Genomic DNA, 24,849 nt, shown 5'->3' with positions numbered 1-24,849 from the left:
CTGTTGAGCGAGGGTGGGGGAGGAAGTTGCAGTCCTGCTCGTTAAAGACGTCTGACAGGGCTTGGTAGTCTTTTGGCACCTGTGGGCTGCCGAGAAGTCCATCTGCAGTGGTTGCCACACCTTCCAGCCAGCTGGGGCGATTGGCGCTCGTTGCCTTTTGGCATCTGGCTGGCTGGCTGGGCGGCAGTGGTAACCGATGCCTATTCTTAGCTTTTGGTAACCATCTTCCCACGTGATGGCCGGGCCCCATTTATTGCGCCAAGCAAGACCCAAAATGATTGACTCAGTCATTTTGGGGGCTATGACGAATCGGATGAGCTCTCGGTGGCGCCCCATCTCCAGTCTAAAAAGCTCTGTGACTAAGGTGGCATCCGATTCGTTGTAGCCCCCAAAATGACTGAGTCAATCATATTGGGAGGGCTGACACAACCTCTGTAGCACCTTGAGGGGATTCCGAAACCCTGGTTATATTTGTCAAACCTCATGGCTGAGAGGAATGGAAAGACCCCAAGCAAACCAACATTTCAAAGCTGCTCCCCTTTCTTAGAAGCATTCATCACAAGATAACAACTTAATTAACAATTAATCAGTGGAACAGCTTACCTCCGGAAGTTGTGGATGCTCCATCACTGGAATCCCAAAGGTTCTTTTTCAAGAGGCAACTGGACTTTCTGGTTTTTCTCTGAAGATGTTTTACTTCTCATTCAAGAAGCTTCTCCAGCTCTCTTGGATGAGAAGCAAAATGTCTTCAGTGAAAGTCCAGTTGCCTCTTGAAAAAGCACCTTTGGGACAACCATGACCTGGATGACTGAGAATTTCCACAGACATCTCTCGCTGGAGGTTTTCATGAATAGATTGGACAACCATTCATTCAGAATTGTATAGGGTCTCCTGCTTGAGCAGGGGGGTTGGACTACAAGACCTCTAAGGTCCCTTCCAATCCTATTATTCCATGTTCTGTGTTCAACTGTGCTGAAGGAACTCTTCATCTTTTGCCTGCTTTGGGTAAAGCAAAGACAACAGCAAATTTACTTATTTGGATGCAGTGTAAAGCAACAAAAGGACTAATCCTGTTAGTAGTCTGAACTTACAAACTTTTAATCATTTATAGCGTCTTCAGAATTTTCCATCAACTTTTTCGCTTCCAAGAAAGCCTTATTACTTCCGTGATTGTTAGCATTCTGCTTTCGGCATGCATCCTGGGGATAGGCTTCATCACATCCACTTCTTCATTTTAGGGGGCCAAGACTAAGGAATAAACAAAGGCGAGTGATTTAAAGCTGCAGCCTGATCAAATATAATATTTAAGAGTGGCAGAGAGGAGGAAGGAAGCAAATGGAAGTTGGACACTAAATCAACATTTTTATTAGACAGGCTTCTTCCTACAGCCGTAAAACAGGATAAAACACAAGTTTTGTTCCAGTCCTAGTTTGTTCTAGACACGCATTCATAATGAGATCAGAACAGCCTTGAAGAGGCTTGGTAGTACAGTGGTCTAAAGCACCCTGTTATTAAGACCAGCTGCCTGCAATTACTGCAAGTTCGAATCTCTCCAAGGCTCAAGGTTGACTCAGCCTTCCATCCTTTCTAAGGTAGGTAAAATGAGGAACCGGATTGTGGGGGCAATAAGCTGACTTTGTATAAATATACAAAAGGATGAAGGCTATTGCTGAGCACATTGTAAGCCGCCCTGAGTCTCCGGAGAAGGGCGGCATATAAATCAAATTTTAAAAAAAAAAAACATAAGCATTTTGGCAATCAGATAAGAATCACTGTAATTCTGGCTTTGCGAGTTTTTAAATGTGTGGACAATAATCTTGCTAATCATTTGTTGATATCACTATTGTGAATACTTCTGGCTGGGCTGGCAGTAATGACGATGTTTGCAGAGTGAATCCCATTCCCAACAGAAATATGGCTTATTTTCCCCCCCCTCTTACCACCAAACAGTGCGCTGTCCAACAGAATAAAGTAAAGTTTCAAAAATAGCAGAAGAGTTGTCCAATTAGAGCCAGGGTCTCAAACTCAAAGCCCATGGAGTCACCCTAGAAACAGCAAAGGAATCGGCCTCCTGCAGCCCTTTGCCAGCAAAAACAGAGCTCGGGAGAGCCTGTTTTTGACCATGACAGCCCCCCCACAGCTCCCCAATCTCCGTTTTCACTGGCAGAGGGCTGCAGGAGGCCGACGTGACCGAAAACAGAGCTTGGCAGGGGCGCACGCAGCATTCCCAAGCTCCGTTTTTGCTGGCAAAGGACTGCAGGAGGCCGTCACAGCTGAAAACAGACATTGAGTTGGCCACGCCCACCCCAAGGTCAAACCCAACCCTGATGCGGCCCTCAATGAAATCGAGTGTGACGCCCCTGAATGAGAGAATCCCATTAAATTAAGAATGAATAAAAAGTTGGTTCAGCAATTTCTAAATACCAGCTGAAGAACTGAAGGTACCCCTATCAACAACTTTGGTTGAGTCCACATCAGTCCTGGCTTGTTCATGTAGATAGGGCTTAAGCAAAGGAAGACAAGGACCTTCCTGATGGTGGAGAGCATCTGCACTTTTCAGACCGGGTCTACATTCAAGACCTTTGCAAGGGTGATTTTGTCTGGACCGCCACAAGTTTACATTGCGTGGAACTCAACTCCCAGAATTCCCCAGGCAGCATGGGGAATTCTGGGAGTTGAGGTCTATACATCCTAAATTCTTGGTTTGAGAAACACTGGTCTAGGGAATGGGGTCAATGTCTGAATGGACTGGGCCTGTAGCTGTTGGTTTTTAGGTTGGTAGCCCAACTAATGTTTTTCCTTTAATCGAAACCCTTCAACTGGTTGCAACCAAGAATCGTTTCTCTGTATAGATATCGCTTAGCAGGACTTCCTGGGGAGTATCAATACAAGAACATAACCAGCGCGGAGATCAACTACTGCTTGATCAAAGACCTCATCATCTGGACCCAGTATGAAATCCAGGTGGCATCTTATAACGGAGCTGGTCTGGGAGCCTTTAGCAGGGCAGTCACCGAATACACATTGCAAGGAGGTGAGTGGTTGTCTTCCGGATCTCATTTGTGGAGCGCTTTGAAATGGCCTCAATGAGGAATTCTAAGAGTATACTACAGTGGGGTCTGTTTGCCTGTGTGGTAAGGTGTGTGTATGGAAGGGTATTTCCCAGGGGTGGGCTTCAAAAATTTTAGCAAGGGGTTCTCTGCCCGGTTGCTGGGTGGGTGTGGCCATGGTGGGCGTGGCCTAGTCAGCCTCCTGCACCATGGGGGGCATTTTTGTCCTCCCCGGGCTCCGGAGGCTTTCCTCGAGCATCCAAGAGGGCAAAAATGGCCTCCCCAGGCTCTGGAGGCCCTCTGGAGGCCGGAAATAAGGCCGTTTCCAGCCTTCCTGAACTTCCGGTAGGCCCATTTTTTGCCCTCCCTGAGCCTCCGTGCACGCCCTGCACTCACCTGCATCCAAAATGAGCCACATGGGGACTCCTGGGAGGGGTGGGGCAGGGTGGGTGGAACCAGCCAGGATTGGGATTTGGGGGGTTCTCTGAACTGCACAGAATCTTAGCTAGAGGTTCTTCCGAACCCCTGCGAACCCCCAGCAGCCCCACCCCTGCAGGGGTATTTCCTGGATGTAAGAAATGATTGTGGGTTTCCTTTGTGCATGAGGAAATAAGGGAGAGCATCTCCCAATCTAGGGGAAGTTACATATAGATTGGGCCAATTATGACTAATTATAAGAAAGTGAGATTGAGAGAAGTTTTCTTCATTAACGTTGAAGCGAGGTCTAAAATTATGCACGAGAGCTTTAAATAATTTAAATACGAGAGATTTGCCAAGGTTGAAGATGTGTCATAGGAGGGGAAGGATAAGCAGTTGTCCAAAACGAAGCACCAGAGGCTTCTGGACGGAGCCATGGAAGCCCAAGCTGAGAAACAAAACGAAATATCTGAAGTAGAAATGATAAAGGCAGAGACCACAAAGAGTCGCCAAGGTGCTTTTTTTTTCTTTTCCCAAAAGCCAACTGGACCTTCTTGGTTTTTTAATTTGAAATGTGAAAAGAATTGAAGAATCTTCTTGGATGAGAAGTGAAACATTTTTCAAAGGAAAAAAAAAATCAAAAAAGTCCAGTTGCCCTTTTTTTGGAAAAAGCACTTTTGGGACAACCATGACCGAGATGATGGAGAATTTTCATAGACAGACCACAAAGATGTCCTTCAAGCCGCATGCAACTCCTTCTCTCACCCAAGAGCAAGTCCTTGTTGATCTTGCCCCCATCAGTGACATCATCCTTCCTATCACCGGATAGGCTGCTCTGGATGGGAGCCTGAGATAGGACCTCTGAACCTTCAGATGTTGCCTGCCGCTCAAACCTTCATTAAGTCTTCACCATCCAGATGCTCTCTTGATTGTCTGCATATTCATAAGCAGCCTGGCGCACTTAACCTTTGCTTCTCCCCTTTTCCCCATTGGCCTTCCAGTTAATGGCTCTCACCATCTTACCTTTTGGACTTTCTAATGCCACATTTTAGCATGGAATGCAAGCGGTTGAGTCTCGACATAGTCCCAGATTAGTGAGCCTCATGTACGGAAGCATAGTGTACGGAAGCTAACCTTTTTTTCCTCGGGCGCCAAAATTGTATGTGTGTGCACGATAGCACGCTAGTGCATGCCAGCACCCATAATGCAATGCCCCCTGCACATGCGTGTATGACCCTCCTGCACTGCCCTACCCCCCTGCGCATGTGACCCCCCGGCGCTCCCCTGCACCCCCACGCATGTGCGCGCAACCCCCCTGCACCTTGTTTTGGGCCTAGCAGGCCTCCCTGAAGCCTCCAGAGACCAGAAATGGCCCGTTTCCAAACTTCCGGTAGGCCTGTTTTTCACCCTCCCAGAGCCTCCGCGCGAGCCCTGTACTTGGGAGGGGAGGGGCAGGGTGGGCGTGGCCAGCCAGGGGTGGCATTTCAGGGTTCGCCAAACCCCAGCGATCCTTGGCTAGAGGATTGCCCAAACCCCCAGGAGCCCACCCTTGCCCAGAATGAATAATCCAAGGCATCCATATTCCATCAATGTCTTTTTATTAGGAACATACCAAATTGGCAAGGTCTTGGTGTAATTCCAGCTCTAACCTAACCTTGGAATTACACCCAGTAAAAAGCAAAAGTTTGAAACTCTCCCTCCCCCCCAGAGTCACATTCTCCAATCAGCTAACAGCCCATCAGTCCAGTGACTCCAAACTCTACCTTCAGCCATCTGCAGGCACATTCTTGGTTCCCACGCGAAGGAATTCCACCTAGCCACAATATCCCCTCTTATCTCAACCCCCCCCTTCCTACTGCTAGAATGTGGTGAGCCTGAAGCCTCGTTAAATCCCTTTGAAGAATACCTAGAGAAAGTTTAGAAAAAGAATAGGAAATGACACTACCATAAAACATGGCTACACCTATGTCAGCTTCAGGGTTGACAGTTGTCCCATGTGCTCATCCATGGGGCTCCTCTTTGATGAGATACTTCCTTACTTTCACCAAGACTGAGTAGTTTTCCACCCATTCCTCCAGGTCCTTCTTCTCATCAATCCCTGAAAAATGGGAAGTTTGGATCTTCCCCTTTAGCTTTCACAACACTTCAGCAACAGGACAAGGGGACTGAAAGTTATAAGAGGTTACCTGAAGGATACACAGCTTTAATGCTATTTTGAGAATAATAAAGAAGAGCTTTGTTAATTTAATGGGAGTTAATACCCCATACCTTTTTCTGAAAGACTTTCTGGGAATGACAGGACCTCATTAGAGGTGGAATCATCAGAGGAGTCCAGAGAATCTTGTAAAAATGAAATCATACATGTTGTAACTCCAGGAATCAAATCAGTTGGTGGAATTAAAATGATTAATGGTTTCTGTTACAGTCCTCTTGTATAACCATAGCTCATCCCCCTTTTCGTAACACAGGGACTAAGTGAGGATGGTAATGCTAGGGAGAAATCTCAATCACTTGTGGCATACAGATGGTCTTAACTTTTATTTATTTATTTGTCAAATGTATATTTGACAAATGTGAAAGCCTCCAGAACCTGGGGAGGGCAAAATACAGGCCTACCAGTAGTACTACCGGAAGTCCGAAAACGGGCCCATCTCCAGGAGACTCCGGAGTCTAGGAGAATCTATTTTCGCCCTCCTGGAGGCCCCAGAAAAGCCTCCAGAGCCTGGGGAGGGTAAAAACACCCACCCCCCGCCATGTTGCAGAAGGTTGAGTAGGCCACGCCCCCATGGCCACGCCCACCCAGCAACCAGGCAGCAAACCGGTTGCTGAAATTTTTCAATCCCACGCCTGCATAAAATGCTGTCTTGGTGTCTCTTTCCCTTCCCTGGTGTTCTTCTCCTGCCATTATTATCGAACCAAGGAAAACACAACCCTTCATTTACATTGTAAGAATTTCTTTTTTCCCTGGGATAATTAAGAGAAAATGATTCACCCATCGTTATTAGCGATTCTGTCTTGGGAAAAAAAGCTTGTCGGTGGAATAACAGCGGCCCAAGAACCATTCCATCTCTTGCTCCATTTGTGGAGGGATCCCCAGAAAATGAAAAATCACCCAATTAAGTTTCTCTTTTTTTTTTTAAGTCAGCCCTGCCTCTCTCCCTCCCAATATCAGGGACATCAATCACCAGTCTCTTTTTCCACACCAGTGTTACAACCCTTTGAATTGTGTGTAACCGTCAAGGGCTTAGTTTTCCTTTTTTTTTTTTTTCCTTTTTCTTTTTTGGACTTCCTTCTCCTCCGTTTCTGTCCTGCCTGTCTGCCTGCCGTTTCGCACGGTCGTCTTCCTTCCCGGCTGTGCAGTGCCCACCGCACCCCCTCAGAACGTCCAAGCGGAAGCGGTCAACTCCACCACCATCCAATTCTTCTGGAACCCTCCTCCGCAACAGTTCATCAACGGGATCAACCAAGGATACAAGGTTTGGATGAATCCATGTTAGAAGCAGGTTCCCTTGGAGCAGTGGTGAAATGTAAAATTTGTTACTACCGGTTCTGTGGGCATGGCTTGGTGGGGGGGTTAATGTGACTGGGTGGGTGTGGCCAACTTTTTTTTTAAAACTTGTAAAAGCATTTTTTCTACAACCGAAGAGGTTGTAGAAAAAATGCTTTTAAAAGGCTCTGATGATCCCAGCTGAGCCGCACAATCATCAGAGGCTTTTTTTTTTTAACTTTTAAAAGCATATTTTTGGCAGAAGAGGTTGTAGAAAAAATGCTTTTAAAAGTAAAAAAAAAAAGCCTCTGATGATCACGCGACTTAGCTGGGCATGTGGGGGGAGGGCAATGATTTTTGCTACCGGTTCTCCGAACCACTTACCACCATCGCTACCGGATCGGGTGAACCGGTCTGAACCGGGAGCATTTCACCCCTGCCTTGGAGCTCAGGAAGCAAAGAGCCAATCCACAATCAGGGGTCTTGGGCCATGTTCAATGCTGAATTTCTTCGTTTGTTTAATTTATTTGCCACCCATCTCATTTCGAAGCGACTCCAGGCAGCTTACAGCCTTCAAAGCACAAAACTATGAGATAAAGATTTCCCAAATGATTAAAAAAAAAAAACCCAATTACCATCAAGATAAAATGATGGTTAAAATCTGGTCTAATGCTCAATTTACAGCCATGTGTTTAGCAAACATTCAGATTTACCGTGGCAGTGAAAAACAATGCCTTAGAACCGATCCTCCCTCTTACGGTGGGAGTCGTGGTGGCGCAGTGGTTAAAGTGCAGCATTGCAGGCTGAGTCTGCCCAACCGCCAAGAGTTCGATCCTAACCGGCCTTCTATCCTTCTGAGGTCGGGAAAAAGAGGGACTCAGATCGTTGTCAAGTGTTTGTTAAGTAAATCACTGCAGTCGTTAAGTTAGTAACACGGTTGTAAAGTGAATCTGCCTCCCCCATCGATTTTATTGATCAGAAGGTCGCAAAATGCGATCACGTGACATTGCAACCGTCATAAATACATGCCAGTTGCCAAACTTTTTAATTCTGATGAGGTGACCACGGAGGTGGTCATAAGTGTAGTAAACGGTCATAAGTCACATTTTCCCATGCCTTTGTAACTTTGAACGGTCACTAAAGGAAGCAAGTCGAGGATTAGCTGCCTTCCCTGGTTTGAGATATTCCTATTCCTATTCCTATTCCTATTCTATTCTCTAACCCACAGGATAATAGTACAGTATTATCAGTTTAAACCAATGTATATTTAGCAAGTAAGAGGCTCGGTGGCTTAAAGATGCTGAATCTGTTCCGGAAGTTCGAGTTCTGTCACTGCATGGCGGGGTGAGCTCCCATCACTTGCCTCAGCTTCTGCCCCACTAGCAGTTCAAAAGCATGTGACAATGCTAGTAGATAAATAGGTACCACTTTGGTGGGAAATGTGGCAGTGTGGATAACTGGACTGGGTAGATAACAAAAAACTCGCTCCTTAACGTGAAAGAGAAATGTAGCTCAATAGAAGACCCCTCCCCTCCCCATTTCGGTTATTAGCGCCAACCTCTTTAGAAAAAAAACAAAAACAAAAAAAACCCCAAAATGTCTAAATTTTCCTATATCGTTAGGCTGTTTCCAGAAGTTGTTTTTATATTCAATTGTTGTTTAAATGGCACTTCTCTTCGAAAACGTACAAAGTAAAACGTACACAGGTTGATTTTTCACTTGTCAAGAGCTACTGAAATCTCTGCTTTTAACTGTCAAGGTTCTTTCTTTCTTTCCTTTTTTTTTAATCTTCTCTTTCCTTGCTTTTTCATCTTTTTCTTTTTTTTCTTTTTTTAATGTCTGAAGCAGCTGGGCAGATCGTATTTATTTCATAGCTTGGATTTAAAAAAAAAAAAAAAACCCACACTATAATAGGGACAGTTGTAGGGAGGACATTTCTATCATATTTTTATGTAGCACATAATTTGCGTAATGATTTATAAATTGCCACATTTCGTGCGTTTCCTCGCCTGGCTGGTGTCACTCATTGTGTGTTTTTTCCTGGCAAATGCACTCAGCTTCTTTTTATGGAAGCAGGGAATATTCCACTCAAAAGAAAATGTAAAAGCCCATTGGTGACCCATTGGTACATTTTCAGTCTGTTTTATAGGTATAATTTTGCTAAACGGAGCACGTTTTTTTCTCTCTCTCTCTCTCTGCCATTATGAATTGGAGAATGGGGTTGTTTTGTTTCACTTCTGGAAGTTTTTATTTATTTATTTGTATCCCGCCTAGTTATTTTTGTAAAACAACTCAAGGCAGAGATCACATCCAATCCTCCTTCTTCCTCCGATTTTCCCCAAAACAATAACAACCCAGTGAGGTGGGCTGAAAGAGAAGGATTGGTATAAAGTCACCCAGCTATCTTTCATGTCTAAGGCAGGACTAGAACTCACCGTCTCCTGGTGGGATTGGCCCGAAGTCACCCAGCTGTCTTTCATGGCTAAGGCGGGACTAGAACTCACCGTCTCCTGGTGATCGGCATGAAGTCACCCAGCTGTCTTTCATGGCTAAGGCGGGACTAGAACTCACCATCTCCTGGTGATCGGCATGAAGTCACCCAGCTGTCTTTCATGGCTAAGGCGGGACTAGAACTTACCGTCTCCTGGTGATTGGCCCAAAGTCACCCAGCTGGCTTTCGTGCCTAAAGCAAAACTATAACTCACTGTCTCCCAGTTTCTAGCCTGGGGGTTCAAATCCACAGGCCTTAAAAAGTTGCCAAGGTCGGACACACCTGCCTTAATGGATTAGGCTACCTTATGCATGCTGAGCTGCAAATACTTAGCTTGCAATCTTGAAGGCACCACCATTGTGGTCATAAAACTCGCGTTGTGGTTTGCGAGAGATAGCGTTTCTCCAGCCAGATCCTCCGCTGCAGGCCCTCTCAGTGGCTTAGCAGTGATGCAAAAACAGATCAATCACTGTTAAATCAAAGTGGGATGTGGGCAGCCCAGGTCCCATTTGTCTTCTGTTCCCTGTAAGTCTGCCAATGGTAGTTCATTGTATCTCGGAGCTAGTTTATTAAGTAGCATGACAGAAGAAGGGATTTTAATCCAGAGGCGAACAAGGGAGATTTTTAATCCAAGCAATGGAGAAATGGAGAGAGCTGTTCTTACGAGACAGCGTTAATATTAAAGGCAAGGGTTTCAACCTTGAGGTCCTACCTCAACCTTGACCTAGAGTTGAAACAGAGAACTTAGATTACAGAGTCCAATGCACTACAGATTCACATCATGGACCTGTTTCCTTCATATTATCACCGTATCTCCCAGGTATCTCCTTCCCCTGGACAAGGGGTCAACAACCTGCAGCTCTGGAGCCGCATGTGGCTCTTTCACCCCTCTGCTGTGGCTCCCTGTCACTCAAAATATGCATCACAACCTCCAATGTGCAACACCCATCGGCACACGATTTATTGAGCTTTTCAACCCCCGGTAGACCAACCATGGATAAATGTAAGAAAAGAAAAGTGTCAGAAGAAAACAGAATGTTTAATTCAACTACGTATGCTAGTTTTGTGGCCGCTCAAGAAATAGTCAGGCACGGGAAGGGTTTTGTGGCTCCCGGTGTTTTCTTTTCTGTGGGAAACGGGTCCAAATGGCTCTTTGAGTGTTTAAGGTTGCAGACCCCTGCCCTGGACTATAGGGGTAACCATCCTCCTTCTTTTATTAATCCTGGGTTTTTTCCCCCCTAACCCCTGAATGGTTTTCTTTGCTGAGAAGGGCTCTTACGTTTTTGACATCCCTGTGATTACACAATGAGGACAATTCATCCATGGAATGGCTTGTCTCCAGAAGTTGTGGATGCTCCATCACTGGAGGTTTTCAAAAAGGTTTTCAAGATAGCCATTTGTCCAGAATTGGATGGACTAGAAGGCTTCCAAGATCCCTCTCGACTCTGTTATTCTGATTAGTCATGCCACTATTGAGCAGAAAAGGAAACTTGTCCATGGTTCTGTATGTCCTTCAAAATAGCTTTAAGGCTTTGGGGATTGGGATGGTGGGATCGCTTTCTGGGTTTAGATACATTACAAACCCCAAAACACCGTAAAATTGCCCAAGATGACTCGGCTACATTCATAAGAATCTCTGAGCTAATCCAAGCTCTGCTGTCTATGGCATTGACCAGTGGATGGTAATTGACAACCCTCAAAGGATGTCAACTCTCTTTGATTCCACCATTCTTCCATCATCCAGCTCTTGGCGTGGCCAGTTGATGCCCCAGATGTTAAGACCGCCGTCACCATTCCTCCAGATTTTCATGGCGTCCACAGAGGATATATAACCAACCTGAAGAAATTCACAGCTTACTACACCTCGATCCTTTGCTTCACCACCCCGGGCGATGGGCCACCCAGTCCACCACAGCTACTACAGACTCACGAAGATAGTAAGTAGAGCCATTGTCTTTACCAGTGTCACACAGGCGTACATCGGGTAGTCAAATATTCGTTGGTCGGTGCAATTGATCCAGACCAAGATCTCTGCCGAAAACCATCTCTCCAGCATTTGTTTGAGGACTTCTGATTAGGGGTAGCCCCCTGTTTAACTACAGGTAGTCCTCGGCTTACAAACATTCGTTTAGCAACCATTTGAAGTTACGACGGCACTGGAAAAAAGTGATGTACGACCATCACAGCATCCCCTCGGTCACCTGATGGAAATTTGGGTGCTTGGCAACTGGCATCTATTTACAATGGTTGCAGCATCCCAGGGTCATGTGATCGGCATTTGCAAAGTCAACGGGGAAAGTTGGATTGGCTTAACAAGCCAATTAAGTTATTAGCTTGATAACTGCAGGGATTTGCTTCAACAACCATGGCAAAAAAAAAAAGGTCCTGAAATCGGGTGTGATTCATTTAACAACCGCCTTGCTTAGCAATGGAAATGCTGGTCCCAATTATGGTTGTAAGTCTAGGACTACCTCCAACGGTGAACAGCTTACTCCAGAGATGTTTCTCCTAAGATTCATTCTCTGCAACCTCAAAGCCCATTCAATCTACTCCTGTCCCCCGTGGCATCATACAACGAATGTTTGTAATTCTTAAATGCATAAATTTTCAGATATTTACGGAGTGACCCTTTTAACTATCTCTTCTGCAGATTTAGAGTAGAGGGATATCCGGTTCCTTCAATCTCCTTTCTTAAGCCTTTATTTTATTTTATTTTATTTTCCCCAATGCCACCGATTATCTTCCTAGCCAGCCTCTGAGGTTCTTCCGTTTTTCTACAAGAGAAACGTAGCCTGCCAATGAACAAAGTTTATAGCCTTCCTAATTAGGTGAAAACCTTTCCTCGGTTTGATTAACCTGCGCAGAGGATCACTGCAGATCTGGAAGAAGAAGAAAAAAAGACTCTTATCTAGGGGAATTCTTCCATGTTGGAAGAGAATTGGCTGCAAGGTTATAAATAATGTAGAGCTATGCCTTCTGGGAATTGGTTTGTAAATTATTGAGCCTTTTGAATGGTTGCCCTGCTTCTAAGAATCAACTGTAATTAAGGTGTCGTGTTACTCACACAAGCAGACACAGGAAGGCTTAAATCATCGTTTCATTAGACAAGTTTATATTTGTCCACCTTTTATAGTGCAGATCAATGTTTCTCAATCTTGGCAACTTTATAAGAAGTTCGGATTTCAACTCCAAGAATTCCGGCTGGGGAATTCTGGGAGTTGAAGTCCAAACTTCTTACAGTGGCCAAGGTTGAAAAACACAGATCTAGATGCTAAAATGCCTGTTGTAAGAGAGACAAGATGTCTCAAAAAACATACAACTAATATCAGGGGTCAGCTGCTGGGGGTTCGCAAGGGTTAGAGAGAACCTCTAGCTAAGATTCTGTGCAGTTTGAAGAACCCCCCAAATCCCACTCCTGGCTGGCCCCGCCCCACCCCGCCCACCCCTCCCAGGAGTCCCTACACAGCCCGTTTTGGATGCAGATAAGTGCAGGGCGCACACGGAGGCTCGGGGAGGGCGAAAAACAGGTCTACCGGAAGTTTGGGAAGGGCCTCCGGAGCCTGGGGAGGCCATTTTTGCCCTCCCTGAGGCTCGAGGAAAGCCTCCGGAACCCGGGGAGGGCAGAAACGCCCCTCCCTCCACTGTGGTGCAGGAGGCTGACTAGGCCACACCCACGATGGCCACGCCCACCCAGCAACCGAACAGAGAGCCCGTTGCTAAAATTTTTGAAGCCCACCCCTGGCTAATATGCATTCAGATCTCTTTCCTCCCGCCAATCTCCTGGATTTTGGGGGCTGAGGTCCATGATGGATTGCTGAAAACCAGGAAGAGTAGATCTGGGCAGACAGAGCCTGACTGAGACCCCGTTTAGGGACCCATTAAAGGCAGCTCCGGAGTTCTCTTGAGATACAAACCAGATAAATGAATCGCCAGGTTGAATTATTGATTCATATTAGCCAAGCAGAAGGAACCTTCCACACTTCAAAGACGATACTGAAACATCAAGAGGGCCTTTCTTGAAATCTCAAGGCTTCCTTTGGAGGTTTCAAGTAGGCTGGTTATAAAAAAATAATAATAATAAAAAAATCCAGGTTACAGCATTTCAACCAGCAGATACCCCTGGGCATTACATACCGAGGCCTAGTCCTGTCCAATCCCTGCTGAGTTATAGCAGCGTTTCTCGCTGATCTCGGTATATTTCACACGGATTTCTGCTGCGCAGCATTTGTCACACGAGCGCCTTGCAGCTTGCCAACGGGAACAAGCCCATCTCGTGTATATATCTTATTTTATATTTGGGGTTGAGAGCCTGGAAGATGCAAAAAGGTTTGGGAGGACGAATTAGATCTGTCTGCCTGCCAACACAGGCAAGATTTGCAACCGTGTTGGGCCTACGCGACAGGGGTTCTTAGCTGTGTGCAGCCTTTCCAGAATGCAGCTCATTCATGAAATCTGGGGGCGGAGAGGATAATTAACGCCTGCCTGATCAACGAAGCTTCCTTGTCTGGGTTCGCACAACCCAATTAACAAGGTCAAGGAAGGATCCCATTGCCGCCGGGGCCCTATGTTCATAAACGTGGTTTATTTTGATGTTGGTTGGTCGTCTTATAGGCAGGACCAACAACCTCTTTGGGTGAGCTTCGGATCTATTTTATTCTATAAACCCAGAAAAGGGATTAATCTGATAACCAAGTAAGGCTTGTTGCGTCACTTAATTTTACACGGGTTTATTGAAATCCAGAACAGCAAGGGTGAATCGTTGCTCTGGATTAACGTCCTCAGACATCCATCTGCTTTGAAGTCTTCAGAACTTCCTCTGACGCACATTAAACCAGCGCTATTGATCCAGCATTTTTGACATCCATCTAACTAGCATGGCCCCAAGCCAGTTATTCTTGGCTACTGCTGGGTTTGTTTTGTTCTTTGCCAGCTGGTCAAAAGGTTAGCTCTCCCCTTCTATCTCTCTGTCTCTGTGTGTGTGTGTGTGTGTGTGTGTGTGTGTGTGTGTGTCTGTCTGTCTCTGTCTGTCCCTGCCTCTCTCTCCCTCTCTCTGTCTCTCTCTCTCTGTCTCTCTGTATCTCTCCCTCCCTCTCTCTCCCTCTCTCTCTCCCTTTCTCTCTCTCTCTCTCTCTCTCTCTCTCTGTCTGTCTCTCTCCCTCTGTGTGTGTGTATCTCTCTCCCTCTCTCTCTCCCTTTCTCTCTCTGTCTCTCTCTGTCTCTCTCTGTCTGTCTCTCTCCCTCTGTGTCTCTCTGTGTTTGTCTGTCTCTCTCTCTCTCTCTCCTCCTTCCTCCCCTCCCTCTCTCCTTCCCTCCTTTCCTCTCTCCCTCCCTCTCTATTTTTTATTTATTTGTTAAAAATTATATTATATTAAAATGTGTATATTGCTGCCTACTCGCTCATGGCAACTCAGGGTGTCTTACAGGAGATAAAAACACAATATAAAAGAAATTAAAATAATAACCCCCCACCCACCCAGCCCCAGCCCAGCAACAAGACTTGTGGACATGAACTCCCAGACTTCCCCAGCCGGCCATGCTATCTGGGGAGTTCTGGGAATTTAAGTCCATAGGTCTTAACGTGGCCACCCCTGATCTACAGGAAAGTTGTTGAAAGGTTGTTGAGTCAAAGAGCAATCAAGAGCACAATCCACCCAGCCATAATAAGATTAGACTCTGGACAGCTGATTATCGCCAACCACAAGAATCCTCTTGAGGCTTCTTAACCACTTCATTGAAAGGAAAAAAGCAACACAAGTGTTACAGAAACGGCAATTGTTAAAAGCTTCCATTTTTAGGATCTCCGCTCTCTTTAGATTCGCTGGAACAGAGCCATTTTCATTCTTCTGATAACCACCCTTTGATGAAGAAGAGATGCAACCATTCGTCTGAAATGGAATAAGGCAGTGATGGCAAACCTTTTTGCCGTCACGTGCCAAAAGTGGGGGGAGCATGGAGGGGTCACGTGCGCACGTTCCCACACCCATAATGCAATGCCCCCTGCATGCCCTGCCCCCCCCGTGCATGCGTGCACGCCCCCCCCCCCCACACTCCACTTTGGGACTAGCAGGCCTCCCTGAAGCCTCCGGAGGCCGGAAATGTCCTGTTTCCAAACTTCTGGTAGGCCCGTTAGGCCTGTTTTTCACCCTCCCCAGGCTCCGGAAGCTTTCCTGGAGCCTGGGGAGGGCGAAAACAGCCTCCCCTGGCAGTCCAGATGCCCTCCGGAAACTGGAAATGACCTGTTTCCAGACTTCCGGTAGGCCTGTTTTTCACGCTCCCAGAGCCTCCGCATGAGCCCTATACTTACCTGGCATCCAAAACAGGCCACATAAAGACTCCTGGGAGGGGTGGGGTGGCATGGGCATGCGTGTGCCTCTCCCGTATGCGCAGCAGAGACCCAAAAATCAGCTGGCCGGTGGGAGGCGGGCACACATGCGCGGTGGAGCTGACCTAGGGCAACGGCTCACGTGCCTGCAGAAATGGCTCCACCTGCCACCTGTGACTCACATGCCATAGGTTCACCATCATGGGGATAGGGTCTCCTGCTTGAGCAAGGGGTTGGACTAGAAACCTCCGAGGTCCCTTCCAACTCTGGCATTCTGAGATGTTTTCACTTAGCTGTGCTTTGACACTTAGTCACTTCCAAATAATGGAGAAAATGTGCAGGATTTTCCCAATCTCCCTCCCTTTTCCCAAGCTCAGAGAAGACCATTCCTCTTTCTTTCTATTTATAAATCTGTGCTGTCAAATCCACCCCAGCCCCTTCGGTGAACAGCTGAGAGGAAATGAGTGAAAGCATTCATACCAGCGATAACCACAATCATCTTTAGCACCTCCACGTTTCTGACAGCTCTCAGTTTCTCACTCTCCGCTAACCCTCGCCGCTGGCTCTTTTCGTTCTTCAATCCCCGCAAACCCGCTGACCTGAATCTGATCCCAAATAAAAGCAGCTTTCCCCGTTAACAGATTTTTGGTGTTGTTGTTGTTTTTGTTTTTCCTTTTCCGCTTGCCAGCACCAGGAACGGTGGGACACCTGAGCTTCACAGAGATTCTGGACACTTCGCTCAAGGTCAGCTGGCAAGAACCCGTTGAGAAAAACGGCATTATTACAGGCAAGTATCAGCAAAGCGCTGTGAGAAAACACCTCGCAAAAAGAAAATCAAGGAGGGGGCAATTGGCCTCGCGAATGTCAGAGAAAGGAAGGCTGGGGAAATTGTTCTGCTCAGGGAAACTTGTATTTGTGAAGAGCCTCTGGCTGAGAGAAAATGTTAAGATCTTGGCTTTGACTTCTCCGGAGCTGAGAAGTCCTCCAAAGAGCGGTTGGAGATATATGAGGATTGGTTACTAGTCTATTTGACAATAATTGACCTCGCCAAGAGCAATCTGTAGGCACATCTACCCCAGCTTTGAGCTTGCAAAATATCATGTCTTGCCACTCCCACCCCACCGCAAAGGTATGCACTTCTCTTTCTGCTGTTCTACTACCCCTCTGAGATTAGAGGGCTGCCTAAATTTACACCAAGGTGGTGTAAGATGTTGCCTTTGCTCTCCAAAGTGGAACGCAGCTTGTTGAGTTGCTTCTCTGTTGAGCAAATATGTCCGTCAGCTTCTTTCACAAACACGGTAGGACCTAGAAGGTCCCTTCTACTTCTCCATTTTGGCAAATATTCAGAACATCAAGTCCGTTTGTTGTGCTGTTATTGTCAGAGCGTTGTAATACTGGACCTTTCTGCCACTTAAAACTGGCAGGAACCGTGTAATGGTTTCACCCATCTTGTGCGGTGCGAGTAGACGCTTCTTATTCGTATTATACATTTTGAGCTACAGTAGGCAACGGACAGGTTGATCAGCAAACGTTTGTTATTATGATAAATGAATCTGAAATCCAACGACAGAAAAAAAATTCTGGGGAAAATAATTTATGTTGCTAGACAAAGGGTTCATTCCTCCTCCAGCATATCCAGTTACAAACAGTGAAATAGAACAGAAGGAGCCAAGTGTCAACAATTTAGCTTCCCACCTTTCCATGGAAACCCAAATGAATTTTTTCAACCATGGTTTAAAGATAGCAGAAGGTGTAAATGTCAGGGTTCCAAGGAACACCCCCAACGAAAGAAAACTCCGACGCTTGAGTTTCCTCAAAGTTACACTTTATTAGAGATGTCATATTGGCACATCTGGGGAAGCCCAAATCTGAAAGCTTCCAGGATTTTCCCACCCAAAGGAAAGTCCAAGTCCCTGCCCAACACCCACAAGTCCATCACATGGTCCAATTAAAGCACCATCCCAACTGGAGATGCCTCCCAGTTCCAGCCTTCCAGGTGCAGGGCAAGATGTCCTTGACTCTTGAGAAAGGAATGTTATTATGACTATATATCACTCTCACTCACAATTCTCCCTCCCAATTTCCCACAATAGTAAATGTGGCAGGTCTGATGGCCCAATACAAAAGATGGCTTCCAGGCCTGACAGTAGGGTGATTTGGGGCTCTGGGTGAAGAGTTTGAGACCTTGGAGTGGGAGCACCTTCTGAAGGTCTTCTGTTCTACATTCGTCTTAATTCCCCTCTGTCCAAAAAATTGATTCCAAATCATCAGATGGGAGGGGAAGATTATGAGTGGAAAATGGAAAGGAGCTTGGAAACCCCCCCCCCCTCACACCCATCCTTAATTTTCAGAAATGCAAAATGACACTATGAAATTTGACCAATTGCAGGGATGAAATCCAACAGGTTCTGGAGAACCGGTAGTGGAAAATTTGAGTAGTTCGGAGAACCGGCAAATACTACCTCTGGCTGGCCCCAGGAGTGGGGAGGGAATGGAGATTTTGCAATATCCTTCCCCTGGAGTGGGGTGGGAATGGAAATTTTGCAATATCCTTCCCCTGCCATGCCCACCAAGCCACACCCACAGAACCGGTAGTAAAAAAATGTAGATTTCACCACCGGCCGATTGGTTTGATCTCATGGTGCTGGGAAGCTGCAAGTGAGGGAGCTGGAGGTAGATCACCGATGGAGGTGACACCTTGATCAGCGAAAGTGGGAGAAAGGCTCATTGACACACAGGTTATTCAATGAAGAAATCCCACAGTGGCTTAGATGTTCAGTAACTGTGGTAGTGTGGTGGAATCTCCAGCTAGACTGGAGGGAGGGATTAAGAGAGTCCTTAGTTTAGAGTCTTTGCACTACAGTAAGCGACACAAGCTGGACTTCCACCAGAATACTTGAAGCGTTATCTATCCATTCCCAAGAATGCAATCAATCTAGCAAGATTCTTATAACATAGTTGACTAGCAATAAAACTACCATTGTGACTCTTCTTGAGTTGTTCGTTGGTTGCTTTTGTCTGACCTTAATCTCGCCAGACTCACTATCTTTCTGTGGAAACGGCGAGATAAGGCTCCGAGGATTATGGTGGAGGTCAGCCTGTGCCACTTTCTGCAATGCAAGGACTCTAAGCTTGGGCCCCTCTTAACTCCTCCCTCCTTTCTAGTTGGAGATTCCACCATGTGTAGAAAACTAACTCCATTGTCCCAAAAAGGAGGCACCACACAATCCCTTTTTATTCCTGATGTAATGTCGGTCTAAAGATGCACCAGTCAAGCTTTATGAGACCAAAGCATTGGATCATCTTCAGGGAGGATCCTATGTCTGAAAGATGTCGGTTAGGGCATCCCCATCCGAGCTTCGATCGTGATGCCGTCTTGCAGATTTTGATTCCCCTGCTATGGTCACTGCTGGAAACCATCTCATATTGTGAGGGATGTTGCATTTTTAGGCTGGAAGGCTGGAAGTGACAAAAACGATTCACTGCTTGCGAAGGATGAGGTGGCTTGAATGCTGCTGCTGAGATAACTCAAGAATTCCTAGGAGAAATCCTCCTTCGTCACTTTGCTGCGAAGGTGTCATTTACTGTGACTTTGTCTTTAAATCTAACCCATGGAATAAGAGGAAAATACGGGCTCACCGGAGGGAACAAGCCAGTTTTTGGTAAATTGCCCCTTGAAAATTTCAGTGTCTTCCTCATTCCCTCGATAAATTCTGATTTATGAGGGCCTGGATGCAGGCGGACAGTTTCTGATTGGATGTACAGCCCTCTCGTCCAGAATTTAGTCCAGATCAACAGAAAATTATTTCTGAAGCTCCTGAGGTCATCCGTTTCAGTTACACCGCCCGCTTATGGAGAAGCTAGTAAGGCCAGTGCATAAAGGGAAAGCTTCTTCGGTGCTTGCTCTTAAGTCGAACGTGATCTTCTCCATCTCAATTCAATTCAAATCTTTATTGTCAGTGCGCAACATATGTACAATGAGATGGGTTGAGCTCCCTCAGTGCACCCCCACACCCCCACACAACACAATACAACTCACAGTGAAGACAGAAAACCCCCTAACCCAATAAATCATATTAACAAAACACCCAGTCCTATTGCAGCCATGTGAACATGTTACGCGTTGCACCGGCCCTGCAGTCCATCATACTACGTAGTTATGCTATTATTTCTCATTCAGGAGTCTGACAGCCCACAGATAAAAACTGTTCTTCGGCCTGTTTGTGTGGCTGGCTATACTTTTATATCTCCTTCCCGGCAGGGTAGGAGGGTAAAGAAGTGGTGACCAGGGTGAGAGTTGTCCCTGAGAATTTTCCTCGCTCTTCTAAGGCAACGAACCCTCCCGCTCTCATCTAGTGGTATCAGGGGACAGCCGATGATGTTTTGTGCTGTACTCACCACCCTCTGTAATGTTTTTTCTATCCATGGCTGACAGACTGGCATGCTATACCGTGATGCAATAAGTGAGGACGCTTTCTATTGTGGACCGGTAAAAGGAGATCATCAGTTCTCCTTCTCCTTCTCCTTCTCCTTCTCCTTCTCCTTCTCCTTCTCCTTCTCCTTCTCCTTCTCCTCCTCCTCCTCCTCCTCCTCCTCCTCCTCCTCCTCCTCCTCCTCCTCCTCCTCCTCTTCTTCTTCTTCTTCTTCTTCTTCTTCTTCTTCTTCTTCTTCTTCTTCTTCTTCTTCTTCTTCTTCTTCTTCTTCTTCTTCTTCTTCTTCTTCTTCTTCTCCTCCTCCTCCTCCTCCTCCTCTTCCTCTTCTTCTTCTTCTTCTCCTCCTCCTCCTCCTCCTCTTCCTCTTCCTCTTCCTCCTCTTCCTCTTCCTCTTCCTCCTCTTCTTCATCTTCATCTCCTCCTCCTCCTCCTCCTCCTCCTCCTCCTCCTCCTCCTCCTCCTCCTCCTCCTCCTCCTCCTCCTCTTCTTCTTCTTCTTCTTCTTCTGTCATATCCGTCCTCGGACGTTGGCAATCATGTTGGCCATCCTATTTTTATCAACAGCCGCACGAAAAAGTGCTGCTGAGTTTTGTCCAAACTGGTCCCTTAGATTTTGAAGCCATGATGTTCTTCTTCTACCTGGACCTCCTTTGCCTTCAATCTTTCCTTGGAGGGTTAAGTGAAATAAGGCGTATTTTTCCGGGTGTCATATCCCATACCCAAAATTTTCTAACTTTTGCTTTTTAATGGTTTTGAAGATTTCCCTTGGCTTTCCAGGGGCGGCTTATCACCTCCTCGTTTCCGATTTTGTCAACCCATCTTATACATAACAGCCGCCTGTAAATCCACATTTACAGTAGATCTGAGATCATCTACACCTCCCCAAATAACCTTTCCTCATGGGGTGGGGGGAAAGCCTCTTGATGCTTTTTCGCCTCTGCTCTTCCCCACCTCACTTCCACAGGATCTGTCTTGTCTTGCCCCAGGCCTAATCACCAAGGAAGATGCAATCAAGCCTGCATTTTTTCCCCCCAGGCGCTCCAGGGGCAGGATCACCAGTGAGGTTCATAAAAGAGCTTCAGGATGAATGAAGTTGTGGAAGGTTCAGAGGCAGGGAGAGAAGAGAACAAGTAAAATCAGAAGCAGAACTGTGAGGGGGGGAGGGGGAAATCAGGACCTTGTGGAAGTTGATGGAAGCAGGGAGAAAGAAAGGGTGAAAAGCACTAATAGCTTGCTCCAGAAGTCCACAATAGGTAAGCGGGGTGGAAGATTTGGTCTTCAGCACATCAGGATAATGGCTTTGCCTGACGCGGCTCGAAATGACAAGATAAAATGATTTGCCAGGTGCGCAGTATCTACGCTATGGGAGCGACGTAGAACAAAGGCCTTTTCCACTCTTTCTGACTTAGAAGATGCGTTCCCCTGGGCCAATTAGCATCTCATTTGCTTCCTTTGGTTCTCATCGAAGAGAACATTTCTGTCTGTCTTGCATCCATGTTTCCCTGTCGGGCTCAACCCAGAGACGAGACAGTGAGATACCATCGAGTTCGATCCTTTATTTCTCACACCTGTTGTGACCCAGGCCCACGTAGTTGATATTAAATGCAAAATAGTTCCAAAAAACAAATAGAACCGGTAGTAACAAATTTTCCATTTCACCACTGGGTCAGGCGAACCGGTAGTGGCGACTGCAGGTGGGCCCGCCCCTGTCCACCTGCTCCAGTGTAATGCCATCCTATTTAGAGGCCGGGCACCTGTGCGGAAGGCATGCACGCGTGTCGAACCAGTGGTAAGATTATGTGAAACCCACTTCTGATGGTTACCCTTGGAAGTTAGAGAGAAATATGTGTGTGTGAAGTTTTGAACTCATCGGTAGGAGAGACACGGATAAAAAGAGAAGACTTTTCTTGATGGCCATCGAAGGGGTGAAGTTCAAGAGGTGAAGCCATTGGTCAGTAATTGTAAGGCTACAAATACTGTTGAGAGAAATGGCTTCTCCATTTTTTTTTTTATTATTATTATTATTATTGGGATGCTCCTCAAGTTAGCAATTCAAAGAACCTGGCAGAAACCTGGTTTCTGATAGCTGGCTTCTCATTACCGGGCAGATTTTCCTTAAATGGAAGCATTTTCCATTTCAGCTGAAGTAATGAAAACCTCAGGAGCTCCTTGCTCAGTTCTGAGAGATGTCCTTTAACCGAGCTCCACTGGGAGAACCTTTAGAAGATGCTTCTGATAGTCTATCAGCTCGGTTTCATCGCTTCCTCCTGTTTTTACTCCAGGCTATCAAATCTCCTGGGAGGTCTACAGCAGGAACGCATCTCGCCTGGCTCGGACTCTGGCTAACACAACCCTGGAGTACAAAATCACAGGCTTGTCATCTCTCACCACCTACACCATCGAAGTAGCAGCTCTGACAGCAAAGGGAACCGGCTTGGTCACTTCATCGACCATCTCATCCGGAGTTCCCCCAGGTTAGTCAAAGAAGCATTCGGGGAGGCTCAAGAAATACCAAGGTTGCATTTAATTGAGCTTAATGCCCAGGGACATTAAGGGACGGTGGTGGCTCAGTGGCTAAGATGCTGAGCTTGTCAATCGAAAGGTCGGCAGTTTAGCAGTTCGAATCCCTGGTGCCGCGTAACGGGGTGAGCTCCCATGACTTGTCCCAGCTTCTGCCAACCTAGCAGTTCGAAAGCACGTAAAAAAGTAGACAAGTAGACAAATAGGGACCACCTTTGGTGGGAAGGGAACAGCGTTCCATGTGCCTTTGGTGTTGAGTCATGCCGGCCACGTGACCACGGAGACGTCTTCGGACAGCGCTGGCTCTTCGGCTTTGAAACGGAGATGATCACCGCCCCCTAGAGTCGGGAACGACTAGCACATATGTGCGAGGGGAACCTTTACCTTTACCTTAATAATTGTTCAGGGACACAGGAACTACTTGGAAAATAAAAAATAAAATAAAATAGGGTGTAGAAATTTCCTGACAGTGAGAACAATTAACCAGTGGAAATAACTTGCCTCCAGAAGCTGTGGGTTCTCCATCCCTGGAGGTTTTTATGAAGAGATTGGGCAACCGTTTGTCTGGACTGGTCTAGGGTTTCTTGCCTGAGCAGAGGGTTGGACTAGAAGACCTCCAAGGTGCCTTCCAACCCTGTTCTTCTACATCCTGTAGCAGTCTTTCCCCAACCTTAGCCACTTGAAGATGTGTGGACTTCAACTCCCAGAATTCCCCAGCCAGCATTGAACTCTGGGAGTTGAAGTCATCCCATTTTCAAGTGGCCAAGGCTGGGAACCACTGTTTCATACGGTGTAATGCTGATGTCAGCATTCCAGAAAACCCCAACTCCAATTAAAAACTCCGAGACATGCATCTTCTCAAAGTTCCCCATTTATTAGAGTGGCACATCTGGGAAAACCCGAATCTGAGAGTTCCAGGTTTTCCCTCAGAAAATCAACATCCCAAATCCAGTCCTTGCACCCCTCAGTCCATCACTTGGCCCAAAATTTCATCCATCCCATCTCGAGCCACCACTTCAACCACTCCTCCTCCAGATGCAGGAGCACCCTGACCTTGACCGAAAAGAAGAATGCTATTATGTCTAACTACAATCCCTCTGCTAAATCCCACCCTCCTATTTTCCCAAGTGGTGTTAATATGGCTTCCAAAGCTGACGGCTGATATGAAGGAGTGGCATCTGATGGGCTGCCCATTATGAAAAAAAAAAATGGGATTTTTTTTTTCAAGGTTAATGGAAGCCTCTTTCCCCACTGACTTTAAAAAAGGGGTTGTAGAGAAAGCAGCTAATTTTGGGTGCTTTGCTGGCACCTACATCTGTCGAAATGTCAAGAGGGACAAAAAATTGAGCAAGCTAGAAAAAGGGGAGCTAGAAAAAGAGATGGACGAATCTGGCTCGTTCCTCTTTTTTCCTTCCCCATCCGAAAAAATAAATAAATGAAAGGCCACCCAGCTTCAGATTCCCGCTACATCGGATGCTTCATCCCCAAACATCTTTTTGAGCCTCGCTCATTGTGCATACAAAGAGCAGGACTACAGCGTCACGGATTAATTATTTAGCATGACCTTTGAAATTACTTATGTTGAGATGGTGGCTTGCTAAGATATGAAAGGCTTTCCGACACCCATCGGAGATCACTTTTAATTCCAAAATCAATAATTGTGCAGCTGTCTAATTGAGAGGCATTATGCTGGATGAGAGGACCTGGGATCTCCCTAGAGGCAAGGGATGGATCACTCTTTTGGAGAATGAATGTGAGGTTGGATGCAGTAGTGGGATTCAGCCGGTTTGGGCTGGTTGAACCCAAACCGGCTGAATCCCACCACGATTTGGGCCGGGCGAACCGGTTGTTAAATTGCTGGCTGGCCCCTCCCCTCCCTGCCCCACAGGCCATGTTTTGGCTCCCAGTTAAGTGCAGGAGGCCAAGTGCTACCTGTCACACCCCCTGGCCACGCCTACCATGGACACGCCCACCCAGCCGGTCATTAGGGCAGAGAACCGGTTGTTAAATTATTTGGATCCCACCACTGGTTCTGTTTATAGCCCAGACTGTCATTCTGTCTTGCAAAGTAGAGCGAGAAATCCCAGTGTTGAGCCATGGGTTTACTCGTCTGCTCCGCGTTCTTGATCT

General features: G+C 46.5%; 1 protein-coding gene across 2 annotated transcripts in view; it reads left to right on the top strand.

The window, feature by feature from the left end:
- Positions 1-24,849, top strand: part of SDK1 (sidekick cell adhesion molecule 1) — a 426,731-nt gene that overhangs the window by 282,406 nt on the left and 119,476 nt on the right. For both annotated transcript variants that reach the window (XM_070955387.1, XM_070955388.1), the window contains 5 exons: positions 2,853-3,034; positions 6,828-6,943; positions 11,190-11,382; positions 16,456-16,554; positions 22,482-22,673. In XM_070955387.1, coding sequence (XP_070811488.1) covers positions 2,853-3,034; positions 6,828-6,943; positions 11,190-11,382; positions 16,456-16,554; positions 22,482-22,673 — 782 coding nt within the window. The remainder of the gene's footprint in view (positions 1-2,852; positions 3,035-6,827; positions 6,944-11,189; positions 11,383-16,455; positions 16,555-22,481; positions 22,674-24,849) is intronic.

The sequence above is a fragment of the Pituophis catenifer genome, unplaced genomic scaffold (assembly GCF_029215685.1).
Source record: "Pituophis catenifer annectens isolate HBS135680 unplaced genomic scaffold, rPitCat1.0.hap2 SCAF_16, whole genome shotgun sequence".
NCBI lineage: Eukaryota > Metazoa > Chordata > Lepidosauria > Squamata > Colubridae > Pituophis > Pituophis catenifer.
This window is presented reverse-complemented; position numbering and strand designations above follow the sequence as displayed.